The sequence below is a fragment of the Gymnogyps californianus genome, chromosome 2 (genome assembly GCF_018139145.2).
Source record: "Gymnogyps californianus isolate 813 chromosome 2, ASM1813914v2, whole genome shotgun sequence".
NCBI classification, from domain to species: Eukaryota; Metazoa; Chordata; class Aves; order Accipitriformes; family Cathartidae; genus Gymnogyps; species Gymnogyps californianus.
Window position 1 is genome coordinate 144,054,816 of NC_059472.1, and position 15,519 is coordinate 144,070,334.

Here is a 15,519-nt window from a genome sequence, read left to right on the forward strand (position 1 = left end):
CAGGCCGGGCTGCAGTCAGTCTCTATAGAAGGAGATTCAGAGGCTCCACTGACTGCACAGTGAACTGAAGTTACTAATTCAAGCACCGGTTTTAGTTGAGTACATTATATATAATGGAAGTGATGTTACTAATACAACATCAGTACCAGAGATCTAATTTTAAATCCCTCAGAAAGGAGTAGAATTAACTGGAATTAGGATATATTTCTTTAAGAATAAACAAGTTTTGTTTCTTAAACCGTGGTAATTTGAAGTGCATTAGTCTCTGACCACTGCAAAAAGCCCTACAGCGCAGGGGTGGCAGTGCAAGTATCTGCCCTGTCATCCAAATACACTTGACAGTTAACATGAAACATACCTATAGGTATAAGACTGCATTGGACAATTTCTCTATTCATTTTATGTCTTCCCTTCTCAGAATATCCGCTCAAGTTATTTTGTGGCAACTCCGCTAATAAATTACATTATGCTACCTTTAAAGACAGAGTCTTGAAATCAAAACCTAAACTATTATTATCAGTGGGTTTGCCACACCTTAATTTATAGAAGATAAAACAAAGCATAACTTCAAATGATTAATATTGCAAAAAAAGTTGAAAGTCGATCTGCACAAGAACTCTCTTCATAATAGCGACGCTGATTCTATTTCACTTTCTCTAACCTAACTTGAAATAATTTAGATTTTAAGACTGTTTACAGTTTTTAAAAAAGTTCTAAATTTTACATCCTTGATATTTTAAAAACAAGAAATTTTACAGTTATGAACTACTAAGGCTCTGTATTGTCAAGTCTATTTAAAGTTAACATTTGATGAGATACAAAAAGGATTTTTTATAGCAAATTATGTTCTGTACCCAAAATACTATTTCAGAAGTCTTCCAGCATTTTTCTGCTTTTCACAATTGCCCACAAGATGGAGCAGCTCAACTTTGATAAGCATACAGATTTTGAAAGGAGAGGGGGGGGTGTGTATATTACATTTATATACTAGCACGGTTCATAGCATGTTCCTCTCTCTATTTTAACAGAAACGCTGTCAGGCTGCATCTCCACAGATAAATGTTGAATGCAAGATGTAAGCATGACAGTGGTAGTTGCAAATCCAGTGCCTTTAATCTTTCTTTTAAGAAACAAAAAAGGAAACTTAAAGAACTCAAAAGATTTGAGTTAGTTATAGCAGAAAGATGACAAAAGATCCTCCTTGTAGCTGAGCTGTCTCTGGTTCTGTGATGGAGAAGGAAGATAGGCAACATATTTGAAGCTTAGCTTTAAATACAGCATGAAGTCTTGTCATTATTGGGGGGGTGCGCATCTTCATAAATCCAAACGTATTTGAAGTATAGTCCTTAGGGAAATGGAAACGATTTGCATAACAATGAAAAAATATGCTGTTCAATGCATATTTTGTTCACACTGAAAATTCATCTCACAGGGACTGAAGATCAGAGCTATTAAGAACACAATAAAATGAAGCCACTAGACTGGCTCTGTACCTTCATTTAACAAGTTCATTCCATCCTGCTTCCCATCCTGTGAGTGACCTGGATCCAGAGAGGACTGAGAAAGACTAACTTCTGCTGAAAGTTGGTCCAGACTTTGAAAACTTTTCCTGCAAAGCAAGTAATATTTAATAATAACACATTTATAGATCTAACTAGATATCTTCAATTCTCCTTAAAAAGTCTTCTAAAGAAAACTAGGCAGTTAATCCTTCTTCTTTCAAACACTTTTTTTTGTTTGTTTGTCTCCTAAACCACTGTTTTTTCCTAAAGCAGTTATTTCTTTTTTTTTTTAAATTAATCCAAAGGAAGGAAATTTTCATGGTAAGGAAGAGAAACTGATTTTTTCTGCCAGCAGATCCTTGTACAACGTAACAGGTAATTCCAATAGGATACATTTCAGAGTATGCTAAGGGAAACATATAATTTTGAGTTTCCCTGTTCCTCTAAAGGTGAATCAAAATAAATATCCAACTTACTCATCCCATTGTTGATTGTGCTTTCTATAGAGTAGAGTGTCCAAGGCAACAGCATTGACATCCAGAGCTCCTGGGGAAGGCCACTGATTGGTGAGGTGAGTAGTTAATTCTTGTCTTGATCTCAAGTCATTATTCTTTAGCACAGTCCTGTGAATACAAAAAGCAGTAAATCTCAGTCTATTAAATGCAATTCCTTAAGGTACAGAAAGAAAAACAAGACAAATAGACCTGACCAAGTTGCTGTTCTACTTTGAGTGACCAACAGATTGCAATTTTCATAAAGCATCTTAAACTGTTCATTTTTCCTAGGGGAAGCAACTTAGAAACCTATTGAGAAGTATTTAGGAACAGAAAAAAGTTGAAATTAGAATCTTTTTGCAAAAGCAATAAAAAAGCAACTGCATTCTAAAGATTCTTTCTGCCAGCATAACGGTAATTAACAGTCCAACTATTTTGCAAACCAACTATGGGAACGTGATGTCCTTTTTTCCCCTCCAATTTTTTTTTTGCAGTTTGAACACCCCCCCACAATACTTTCACAGAATGAACTAAAAACCAGACACGTTAATGCCATTATATGCTTCCAGGTAAAACATAACACATAGTTATTCTGTTTTCTACCACCTTACAGGTTCTAGTAATTTATGTTTTTAAATTACAGAAAATGTGTTAACTGAGTACCTTACATGTTCAAATTAATTTTGCCTCATATTCCCATGAAACAGACCAGTTTTCTAAAATTCTGGAAACGAGGAAGCTAATATGCCAATAGTGGAAATCATCTGCCAAAAGTCATACAGAAATAAGGAAAGTACATGGTTCTTCAGGCTCCAAGACAAGATCAGCCTTTTTCCAATAGTACAAGGCAACATCCAACCTACCCTTACACTGCTGTAGAATAGAAACAAAAGTCATATTGCTTGTTAACCCACATATCCTCCAGTCCACGAAATACTAGGCAATAGTGCAATGCTGCTTTACAACAAGTTTCACTGTCTGTTGCCTGAAGCGAACAGCTAATGTTACGTATCTCCATACCGCATGTACTCAGGAGTTCAAAGCCAAATGCCATGTTGTTATCTGAAATGCCAAACTGCATAGCAAATGAAATAACTATTCATGGTACACATACATTTATGTGAATTCACAAATAACATTGCCAACCGCTCTATTTTTACAATGCAGTTTTTATTCTGGTGGTATCTGAACTTTTTAGACAAGAACCTCAGCAAGGGCACGTAACACCAAACAGCCAAAATTTCCCACAAAACAAGGTAAGACAATAGCGAGTTCAGTAAGGAATTTTTAGTAGCTGAGTTTGAGAGAAGAGACAGATGCACAGCAATTTTGCAAGAGAAGGTGGTGAAGCACCACAGTGAACAAAACTATTTTCAAAAAACTTTTCTCAAGATGAATACCCCCAGCATTCATGCAAGTAGACAATCAACTTTTCTACCCTGGGATCTCCCCCCTCACCCTCCTCTCTAAGGGGTCTATAGGAATAACCACTGTGATAACCCAAAGCTCTCATTAATTTCAAATATCTTGTATGGTATTCACTTCCCCATGTAATTCCCCCAATTCCATGGGGTACATCGAGCATTAAACAGGTCTGTTAAAGGCTTGTTGATCTGAGGAAACTGAAACAGTCATCTAGTGAGTTCTTATGAGGTTAGCCAGTTACTCTACATCACCTGCTCATTCAGAAGGACTTCTTGTATGCTTTCATAGAAGTTTCATAACAGGACACAGTTTATATTAGCAACTATGCACACAGTAACTAAACGCAAATTCATACACATATAACACGTACGTGTAAATTCCTGTTTGGACAACTCCTCTATGTTATCACCACATGGCTCAGCAGCAGTGTTAAGTTGTTATTAAATAAACATGCTGAGCAAAGACAAGAAAACCACACATCTACAGACAAGTTGCTAATAGTGGAATTTTGGCATTTTACGTAGGTTTCTATCTTGAGGCTTTTGCCACAAATTTTTATGCTATAGTAACCTGAAATTTCACCCTTTCTGTGTGGACAAAGAAATTCTGAAGCAAAGACTAGCCAAACTGCTCCAGGGATTTTAGCATAACAACATTTAAAGACAGTTCCAGTAGATCGCTACTTAAACCACTCCACCACGCTCAGGAAGAAAACCAGGCATCAAGCAGGATACAGAAGTAACTATTCTCCTCTTAAAACTTTTATGCTTTTATTTTGAATCTTTAAAAATCTGTAAAAATAACTTTGAATATATAAAATCAGTCCAAACACAGTATTCAGTACATATAAAATAGTAGTATAGACAATAGGAAGTTAGACAAAATATTCACAGCAGGTGCTGGTAGTTACCACCTATTTTTTCAGCCTTTTAGATTATTTAGCTGTTTGCTCTCTTGCAGCCATTTTTAAAGTATCATGAGATTCCACTGCAGCAAAGACTTATTAAAAGCACTGCTTGCAAACAGCAATTCTCTCAAGATAAACAAGGGCAGTATCAATTTATGCATATTAACCAGACTTATTTTAAGAGTCAAAGTATTAAACCGCACAGAATCATAGAATCACTTAGGTTGGAGAAGATCCTTAAGATCATCGAGTCCAACTGTAAACCTAACACTGCCAAGTCCACCACTAAACCATGTCCCGAAGTGCCATGTCTAGACAGCTTACATCATCCTCAAACTCTTAATCACTGTGAGGCAAAAATGATCCTGCTACAAATATTCAAAAATGGGAACAGGAAAAGAAATGGAGACAAGAGTGTTTATTATAGAAAGGAGTTAAGAAGGAAGGAAATATGATCAGGTTTTAATGAAAAAAGCATACAAATTTCAAAACACTCAATGTGAAAAAATGCTGCACAAGATTCTTGAGTGCTGTCCTGCTCTTGGTCAGACAAGAAGAGCTCTTTCTAGAAGTTAAGAGTTCTCAAAGGACAACAATTTATTTTATCCAAGGCAGACTGAATTTCTACAGTAGCACTCTTGTTCCTCAGAATGCAAACATCGTAACTAGTGCTGGCCAACTCTAGGCTGCGATACTGCAGGGTTTGAAGTAGGACTTTTCTAAATGATCACAATGAGTGCAATGAAGATTATGAGCTTTCCTCTATATATTTACTGTCAGGCTGCTTAACCAAAAGAAGACTATCACTGTTAAAACTTATTTATCTGCTAGTATAGCAAAATAAGTTTGGCATATAAAAGCTTTCAGAGGAAAAAATAGAATAAAATCTTCATAGAGCAAAAAATAAGAAACAAAGAATTGGCGGAGAGGTACAAATGGCAAAGAGGGATATTTGTGAAACTTACAAGTTTCATAAAATATTCAAGAATAAAATGTAATATGAGTATTTTTTGTTATTTACACACACATAAAAAAAGGAACTACTGAACTCATTGGGCCTTGGCTGGGAAATATTTCAACAGTGTTACCAAAAGTTCACATAAAAACAATGTAATGTCATATATAAACTTCTATATAAAATGCTGGTCTTTACAGTTTAGTAAAACATACTGAACTGGAACAGCCTATGTACAAACAGATTTTATTCTATTGCTTCTGTTCCCAAGAACAAACTGCTGGTGAGAAACACCAATTGAAAACCAGAATGACCTGAATGCCTGTAGACCAAGACTCAAAGCCTAGGTTTTATGAAGGATATTACCTCATAACTTATAAGCATAACTTATATGGAACAAAATCCATAATATATCATAAGAATAACACTGAAGATCACAAGTATGCAGTTTCATTTTTAAATAAAATTCAATAAAATATTGTTCTATTGGTTTTGTAGCTGTGATGGTTTAAGGATGATGCAAGATAAGGTTTGTAGACAATACGTTAAGCCATTTAATACAGGAGTAAAAGCAAGGGCATTCCACAAAGGGAAGAGGAAAAGTGAGACAAAGGGGTTTACTATAGAGAGAAGTTAAAGAAGAAGGAAATATGATCAAGTTTGAGTGAAAACAAGCAAACAAGCATATACAACAAGCTGTTAACTCCTTTTCTTCAGACTGGAAAAGGAAAACTTGAAAGCCAAAAAGAAGATAAAAACAATGGCTTCTAAATGTAATAATCTCAGGAAGGTAGTTGGTACATGGAGTATACAGTGGAACTTAATAAGAGATTGTATGATTATTTTTTGAATGAAAGAAAGGCAGTGTGCAAGATATGGCTGAACAGAGTATCCTGAACTAACATGGTGAGACTGTGGAGTGCAGAAAGTTTTGTGTAGAGTTGGGAGAATATGTAAGAATTTATAATAAGAGCAGGGGGGTTAAACTGATTTATGGTACGTCACCTAATCTAGGCATGAAAAAATTCTTGGTTGTCTGAAAGTCTGTGAACTTTTTCCCCCCATCCACTAACTGGTATCTTCTCTACCTACAATCATTTCCATCTCTTTATAACCATGTTGGCAAGAAGTAGCAGAAGCTCTCTTTTGTGATCTGCTGAAAACAATTATTTTTCCCCTGCTCTCAACATTTGTGCCCTGAGTAGTCCTCACCCCAACAAATATGTTTATAAGATAACTTCATATCATGTTTAAAGTTCTGAAAAACATTACAAAAATCAAGAAATAGTGAAGAGATGGCAGGCAGAGAGAGAATATTTCTAATTCCTTTGGAAGTAATTGCTGAATTGTTATTTTCATACTGAAAAGTGGTGAGGCAAACCCAGCAAAATGCTTGTTGGGATTTATTACAGGAGAGAGGCATTGGTGATGCTGGAGACAGAATGTATTTTCAAAAAATTGTTCTTAAAATGATCAAATATCCTTTGTATTACTTCACGGCACAGATTTTTCCATAACGCACATATATAAGAGAAGTATAATATACACAGTCTCACCATGTTAGCCCAAGATACCCTGTTTAAGTTATGACATTTAAATTGTGGTGGTTTTTTTTTCAATGTCTAAAAAAAAAGAAAAACTCCATACAAATTCTAAATACTACTGCAAGTAATAATTTGTTAGGAAAAACAAGCAGCAAAAGAGATGAGAACATCATCTTAATACTAGAATACATCATTAAAAACTAACGAATATTTGGCTTATATTTATATTTTTTGTTCTCTACACCAGGAACTGCTATTTAAATTAAGTTCCTCTTAGAAAACAAAGAAAAGTATTCAGTAAAAACATCCTGCTAATGAATTCCTGCCTATTACAAAAGAATACTGATGATTCATTAACTAATCAACACTAACATACTCCCAAGTTAGGAATAAGTGTCTGCTTGAAGTGCAGATACATACGCTCCCTCCAGGCCTGTAAATTTACTTACTTTTATTCAAAAACAACAGCAACAGCCAGAGTATTAACACCAGGTTTATACAGCTATTCCCAGAAACGTCTCTGCATGCTTTTGACTTCCAGTCCTTCAATTGTGTATTTAAGAAGTAGGGAAAAGTGAGATTAGTGAAGTCTTCCAATAAACATCCTTCTCCACTAGTGTTCACTGACCCCGTCTTTGTCAGGAACTCTCCAGAATACTTACTTGCTGATTTCCTCAACTTTTATTATTTTATTTGAGATGTTTATTTCATGATTTATTATTTTGAGATTATTTATTAAGCACAAGCAGAATATCATTATGTATGGTACACATATAATAATAAAATGCAATTGACAAATTACTGCTCATTTCCATCCCTGCTCCACAGTATGCTGCCCTTGCGGTTGTTCTGGTACAATCACGTAGGAGCCACTCTGAAAATGGATCATCGAAATGGTCAATTTTAATTTTTTTTTTTTTTAAAGAAGCTTTTTTTTGTTTTTTTTTTATTTAATTCATAAGGTAGCCCCACAAACAGTTCTGTTTGCACTAGCATCGCTTTTGGCAGCTCAGCTACCTCTCAAAAGGGTAAGAAATTACTCCTTTGAATTAACATATCTAAGACTTCTGCATCTTGAAAGTGTGACCTGACTTGATTCACTCATTCATGGTGGGGGGATGGGGACAAAAGACAACCTGTACGTGGGGTTCCTGCATGCAAACCAGAAACGATATAAAAAGGTGATTATCTTTGGTCACTTACTATACTGTAGCTATATTACCTCTGGGAATTTACAAATAAAGAAAGAAATAAAAATTAATCTCAAGTTTAGTCCAGGCTAATATAGAAAAGCCTTATCTTGGTAACCACATAAAATTTCTGGTCTCATTTCAGCTAGATTGGATTCCCAGTTTCCCTGGGATCAAATCCAGATTCATGCCTTTGGAAGACTATTCTGAAAGACCCATTTACACAGATTTTTTGTTTAATAAAAAAAAAGTCAGTTCTGTTTCCAATTATACCTATGAAAAACCAGTAATTTCTTACCTGCAAGTTTAATTTCTCCAAATCCAGAAAATGCCAGTCCAGTTGGCAATTTGCCCTCCTACCAGCAGATGAAGACAGGAAATAAACCAAACAGACTAATTCCCTAAGAAAGGGAATTATATCAGATGAGTGCTCCAGTTCAAGAACTACCTGAGTAGTGAAAAGTAAAAGTGAAAATAAAAGCTTAAAAAAAAATAAAAACATTTGAATAAGAAAGAACAAGCTTTAAAAACCTTTATTTAGGACAGGAAATATGGAATGCAAACTCAAATTGATAGCATACATGAATATAACTAAAATCTGTAAGAGCAACTCTAAAATAAAAGGGAACTCTCAAATTGTCAGTACTGTAGCAAGACAGTGAGCTGTCTGGACTGGTATGTCATTGGACTTTGAGAAATTAGATTAGCAGGTATGAAAATGAGTTACTTACCAGTAGATTTTGATGCTGCAATATATCACCTCTCTCAGGTTTGTGCCCTGTGCACAGACAGACACAGTTTTCCCCAAATTAGATGCCAGAGCAGTTAGATCCCAGCAGACTTTCTAATGGCAGCCACTGCAGCGAAAAAAAGCAGGCATGTCCTACCGCACCACATTTTCTTACTCTTTCTGCCTGGCCAACAGATCTTCATGTGTCACAGCACCAGTACTAGTTGTGCCACAGAACAGGTCCCCTTGAAGCTTCTTCAGCAATCTTTTTAGTCCTCCTTTATTATCTCCTAGAGATCTTGAAATATATCCTCCAGTAATAAAATTACTGTCATCAATTCTATACAGCCTTTGATCTCCTTGACCTTTGGAGTAACTTGGATAAGCTTATATTGGCAGAAATAACCAGCAGCTTGACTCTTGAGTTCCAGTCTAATTACAGTGGAGATTTTATTTCAGAACACAGACATTCAGAATGGATCAAAACACACTACAATATGTTAACTTTGCACGTGCTCATTAAAATACTACTGCAGCGTGTGACTCGCATTCTTCATGTCCTTGGACAAATAACCAGGCTGGATTCCTTTGGAGGAGGATAACAGGCACAACACAACCACTTTCCCCAGATAGTAGATCTTGACTGAAAACAAGAAAAATACCGAATTTGACTAGCAACGAAACTATTAAAAAAGTAAAGAGCAGCTTTTAATTCAGTTCTTCAACTATCAGATCCTTTCTGCTGGAAAATGGAGGACTCCTAGCAAACAGCTTTTTTTGACAGATTATCAAATTTGCCTTTAGTAAATATCCTCTCAAACTGAGCTTGTCATTCAAGGATTTTTTTTTCCATGTCAGCCATGTAAATACTAATTATCTGTCTATAGCTGAACTCCTTTTAAAAGAATATTTCATGAGGGTGGGGGAAATCAAGGTCTTCCTTCAGAACGGATCAGGAAAACTTCACCAAAAGCAGTGGTTTTAATAACTTTTTGCCATTTTAACATGCTTCCCTTGGATTCAGTAAAAACAGCAGTATCAACCACAAAATGGTTGGCTAAACTTTGGGTTGACAGAACAACCACTTTTTTAAACTTCCACTCACATATTAAGCCAGCAAGAGTTTCAGCAGAGATATCCAACATTCTATCTGTAAGATGGATCTTCTACATAGACAAGTATTTGCCAAAACCAGCATATAAGCTCCTTCAGAATGCCATGTTTCTAATTACAAAAAAGTGAATATGGGAATGTTGACTTAATTTGATGGATAGAAGACCATGTTAGTTTAAAAAGGAAAAAAAAAAAAAAGGGCAAAAGGAAAAAAAAAAAAGGCAGCAAGCCATGAGTAATATAAGTTCTTCCTGGTAGCTGTATGGGAATTAATACGACTACCAAACTATGCAAACAGTAAAGACAGAGCTTCAAAGTCTAAGGCAATTGCAGAATGCAAAAAATGCAGGACGAAAATCTAATCCAAGGGGAAAGGAGGGAAAAAACCCAAACAAAAAACCACACACACAGAGAAAATAACAGTAGAAATAGAGAAATAGGAAGGGAAAACAGATGGCAAATAAAAATCTTTGCCAAGTGTAATTTGAGTTATAATTTGGATAACAAAATACTGAAAATTTTATTATGTTAAGTGGTTGCATAAGAATATCTCAATGACAAACAGAAAAGTCACCAATCTAAATCTCAACCACTTGCTATCCAAACAGAAAGGCAGCTAATAAAAGCTTCTTGCTCAAGAAATCAGGTAACACACTACACTGTATTTTCCTGGGTATAACTTCAGACATTTTACTTTTTCTATTTTAAGCCTTTCCAGAAATCATTTAAACTGTGTTATATTTTAACAAAACATTGAAAAACACTAAGACACAAAGTTGTAGCCTTAAAACTGGATTTCAAAGAAAAACAAGGTGTATCCTAAATTTACAAATATCATCCCTACTTTAAAAAAAACCCAAATATTTCTGTGACTGTATGTGTACGCACACTGACCTGTAACTTACCTTTCTTTTAGTCAAACTATTTGTATTTTAGCAAAACTTTTGTTTTGAAAGTATAAAATGGATTTTTCTATTCCTTTTTACTGGATGAAACTTAATTCTCAATCTGATTTATTTAAACCAATAAATACAACCAAATAAAACTGAAATTTAGGATAATTTAAATATCAATTTCTTTTGTCTAAAGAATCTCAGAGAGATTGCTTCAGTATATCAATGATAACGTAATATCTCTGCAAATACAGAACTAGCCTCTCCTCACCATTCTAACCTGGCACTATTCTTCCACCCTTACAAAAATTGGTTATATTTTTACTATTTGTCATTTAAAGTCCATTTAGTTTGATATTGAACTTCATGCAACTTGCATTAAATACATTAGAAGAATATAAAAATAACTTTTGTTCAACTCTTCTCATATATGTATAAGCACTATCAAATACTAGCTTTTCCCATCAGTATCTTCCAGAATATAGAAGCAAATCTACAGTAAATGAATATGAGGGTTAAGAAATGAAGCAAGAAAAATTGGGACTCTCAGAAGCAAATGGTAATGCAAGTTTATTTATCTAAATGGGTAAAGCACAAAGAGATCAAATGCAGTCTCTATGATTGTACTGCAGGAGTTAATGATTATGCACCATGATTGACTTACCCTATTTTTTAGCTGATGTTCTCTATCCCCCTTCATTCACAGTGGGTATCAAACTATTCAAAGCCTTTTATGAAATCAAAGCCTCAGGTTCACCTGTTCTAGACATGAGATAATTGTCTTTGTGGAATTAAGAGAGGAAAACATCGATGTTTGTTATATAGGTCCTTTAGCATTACTATGCCAAAGCAAGTATTCTTTTTCTGCCACAGTTCAGGTAAGTTCAGGTAATATTAACAGAATGAGAAAAGAAACTCCATGATCCATACAATATGTTTTCCTACTGGGAACGCGCATCATTTGCAACTGCATTGCACTGAGGCCCTCAAAAGTTCAATACTTCTCATTGTTATTTTGAAAGGCCTTACTTCCCCCTGCTCCCAACCTTATAATTCTACATTGGATAAAAATTCTGGAATTTGGAATGCATAAAGTGCTAATGTCCAAGAAACTTAAAGCTTTCTTGCTTGCTACTTTCGCAATGCCTTTATCCATAGAAGTGTAGCTATGGGAGAAAAGAGAAAGGATGCCACTATAAAAGCAGATTTTAGTATTACACATTAGAGACTCAGAGAAGGGGACACATTGCCATGCTAATGCCATTAAGTATGCAAAATGGTCAAAGGAAAGTCCCTATGATTCTCTAACCCATCAAGGGAAAAAAAAAAAAAGAAAAGAAAAGAGAGAGCAGAGAGGAGAGACTCCTTACAAAAACGAGTATTTTTCACTTTGGAGTGAGTCAGCATTTTGCTGTAAATATACCAACACATCTTGTCCTTGAAGACACCAATAACTTCAAAAGCTTTTAACTTTTCTAAAATTTAAGGTTTATTTTAATATGAACCTTTTAAACCCCCTTTTTAAAAGTTCAGAATGAGATATTAAAATATGAGGGTTCAAAAATAAATCCCTCCCTATCTACTGCATCTTGCAGAGGAAGTCCTTTTCTTCAGGCTGCTATCAATCCAGAAACTTTTGGCTTCCTGCTGCGCAATAAACCCATGCAATTCCTCTGGATTCTAAGAATAGCATGTCCTCAGTCCTGTTGGAGGCTTGGTTGCAATTTTGTTTAATTCTGCATATTTCTCTGTTGTGCCTCACTCCGTATGTTCCACTCTGACTTGCAGGAGTCTGTCTGTCCATATACTACGCCCAGCTGAACTCTTCCTAGTTATACTTTTAAGCAAAAAGGAAACTCCCATGTCTTCACAGGCTTTCACCTCACTGAGAACAGAGCTTCCCTTCTTGCCGTCTATCCCCACCTTTGTAAAACAGAACAGGAGTACAATATTGCAGCAACCTTCAAAAGAAAGAATTCCACAAAACCAAAATCCAAAACACTGCCTAAACAATATAGTTTTAACATCTGTCAAAATTTGCAATATTTTTTCTACACTGTTTTTAAAAAAAAAAAAAAAAAAAAAAAAAAAAAAAAGGTACAGACAAGTTGAGAAAAGAAGGTGCTGAAAACAGACCAGACTGCAATACTAAGGATTTAAAACTGCTTCTGCAAACTTGAGGGAGACAGAGGACATACAGGAAGCATTACAAATAAAAGCATGGCTAATGTGAATTATGCTTTGATAGCAAGGATCCATGAAAGCTTTAAAAGGAAAGAAGGATTAGCATTCTCAGTTTTGACATTCTAGGAAAGAAATTTGCCAAGATCAAAGATTAAAATTTAATCTCCCATTTCCTTTCAGTGAGAAAATAAAGCAGCTACAACAAATTGTATTTACTGTACTTATACAGTTGAGGAATTCAGTTTCTTAAAAAAAAAAAAGTCTTACAAGAGGACTATCTGAAAATGAAGGTAAGAGTGCTAAAAAAGCGATCCAGCTTTCCTATTTCTCCAGATGATTTAGTTTTTGAGCGAGGTTTACAAAGCCAGGCAACCCACATTTAAAGTTTTACTCACAAGGAGACACAAAACACAGGCTAAATTTCAAAGCCTTTGCTCAGACCCTTCTGCTTCTATTTCCTTGGACAAGCTTTTCTCTGCTTTGTCTCTGACAGCACAATTATAGCCTATATGCTCTACAGCTTTGTGCCTTCACCTGTGACCCTTCCCTGCCTGCTCTCAGGCAGAGTATTTGTGGCAGCACTCTGAAGGCTCTAGAGCGTTTACAAACAGAATTTTGACAAAGCAAGGAAAAGCACAGATACTATTTTCATAAGCAAGTTTTTTAACCAAATGGGGCATGATCAAACTTTGGAAAGGAATTATGTTTGCTACAAAGAATATAGTAAATCTTCCTGTAAGTACTCCATAACAGATCTGATAGGACATGGTGTATTTGAAACAGAGAAGCTCATTTTGCCTGGACTTAAACATGTATGAATTTACTCTGGCATGCTGCTCTCATAGAAATATTGTGGCTATGTTCAGGTGCTGCTGAGAATGAACTGATGAACTTCTCTGAAAGGCAGGATGCATTAGCCTGAGCTCAGTGCAGTGCTAACATAGGGAAAAATAGGCATGTGGACAGAGTACTCCAACAGTCAATGCCTGGAAAAGAGTGAAGCGTTAAGTGACAGGCTGTGTACAACTCAGGAGTGGAAACAGACTCAGAACATTTACTGTAATTAAAGAGTGTCACTGAAACAAACAGTCTCTCGGGGTTGCAACTAAACTGTCATTTCCTGTCTTTACAAAGACATTTGTATTATCCAGGTAGGAACCGCAGTATTGCTGGATCTATCGGACAGCTATATTAAAATATTAAGAATGGAGTACAAGCATTGTTTGGGCCTTGAAAAGACTGACCAATTCTGAAGTACCAGCCAGCAAATTAAATAAATCTAGCTTTAAAATTTGCTAAAACATAAAAAAAATTTCTTAATTATACAGACAAGCTTAATACAATGTAAGACATGTCTCTACAATTCAATTTGAGTCTTATTTGTGCCATAACCAAGGACAGAATTCCAAACACAGAAGAGTTTTCTTGACTTTCCTTCCCTCCACATGCCCCTCCACAAAACACCAGAACAAGACAGGGATATAGGAAGAAACAGCAGAGGGAGATAAAAAAACAGAGCGGTATAAAATATAGCATAGCCACTGAATCTAGGAAATACATTTTCAGTACATGTGATAAATTAAAAAAAAAAAAAAAATTAAAATATTGCACCAGTTGGGACAAAGGGGCTGTACCATATTACACCAGGCACACCAGCCTGAAAACCTGAAAAATACCTTAGGAGGAAACCCATGTTGGTAAACATTATGCAAATCACTATTGTCATTTCAACAAAAATCACAGCAGAAGAAAAAAAAATTTAAAGCATTTTAAGTTGAGGTGTTTTTACCTTTGTATACAATGATTTCCTTTTTCCTTATCACTTTATTTAAAAAGATTTTTTTTTTGTTAAAGTGATTAGCATTTATAACATCAGTGAGTCACTATGCAGGAGATGAGTCACTATTCAGGAAATTGATGGAATCTCTCTTGTAATCATACATCAATATTTAACATATATAAATATCAATTTCAGCTGCAGAATCTGAACTTTAAAGTAACACAGATCAGCAAAGTTTGCCTTAGACACAGGTAGCGTGTAAGCCAAAAGAAAGACTAAGAATCACCCTGAGGGGGAAAAAGCCTGTTTAAACTGAGATAAAGAGTTTTAATGCAAGGATGTTGTGGGCAAACAGTTCCAGATTTTGCCCAGTCACTTCTTTGACTCAGTTAACTAGTCCTTCAAGGCAGCGGTCTCCAAAATGAGGTGCGTAAGACAATCCTTTGGGGTATGGGAAGAAAATACTTTTTGTACTGTTAATAAATGAAAAAAAATTTTTAAAATAGTGTTTATTTCATCTTTATCTCATCCTTTTTCATTTCTATTTTTGTGTACGTTTTATAATGTACATAATATAGTACAGTAGTACATGTATGTAATTTATATTAATATGTATATATATGTATATAATATAACATGTATATAATTTATAAATAAATAAATATATCTATATTAGGGGTGTGTGCTCAGAATTTTTTCTACTGCTGGGGTGCACAATCAAGTGTCTCTCTGCTCCAAGAGATATTCAACACTTCTTTGCAGGATCTTAGAGGAGGAAGAATTGGCTGCCTCCATGAGTTCT

General features: G+C 35.3%; 1 protein-coding gene across 4 annotated transcripts in view; it reads right to left on the reverse strand.

Annotated features, from left to right (window-relative positions):
* RUNDC3B (RUN domain containing 3B) overlaps window positions 1–15,519 on the reverse strand; it is a 56,688-nt gene that overhangs the window by 2,697 nt on the left and 38,472 nt on the right. For 2 of the 4 annotated variants that reach the window (XM_050892391.1, XM_050892390.1), the window contains exons 9-10: window positions 1,979–2,125; window positions 1,494–1,609 (exon numbers count right to left, since the gene is read on the reverse strand). In XM_050892391.1, coding sequence (XP_050748348.1) covers window positions 1,494–1,609; window positions 1,979–2,125 — 263 coding nt within the window. The remainder of the gene's footprint in view (window positions 1–1,493; window positions 1,610–1,978; window positions 2,126–15,519) is intronic. The other 2 variants (XM_050892392.1, XM_050892394.1) reach the window with 2 other exon arrangements.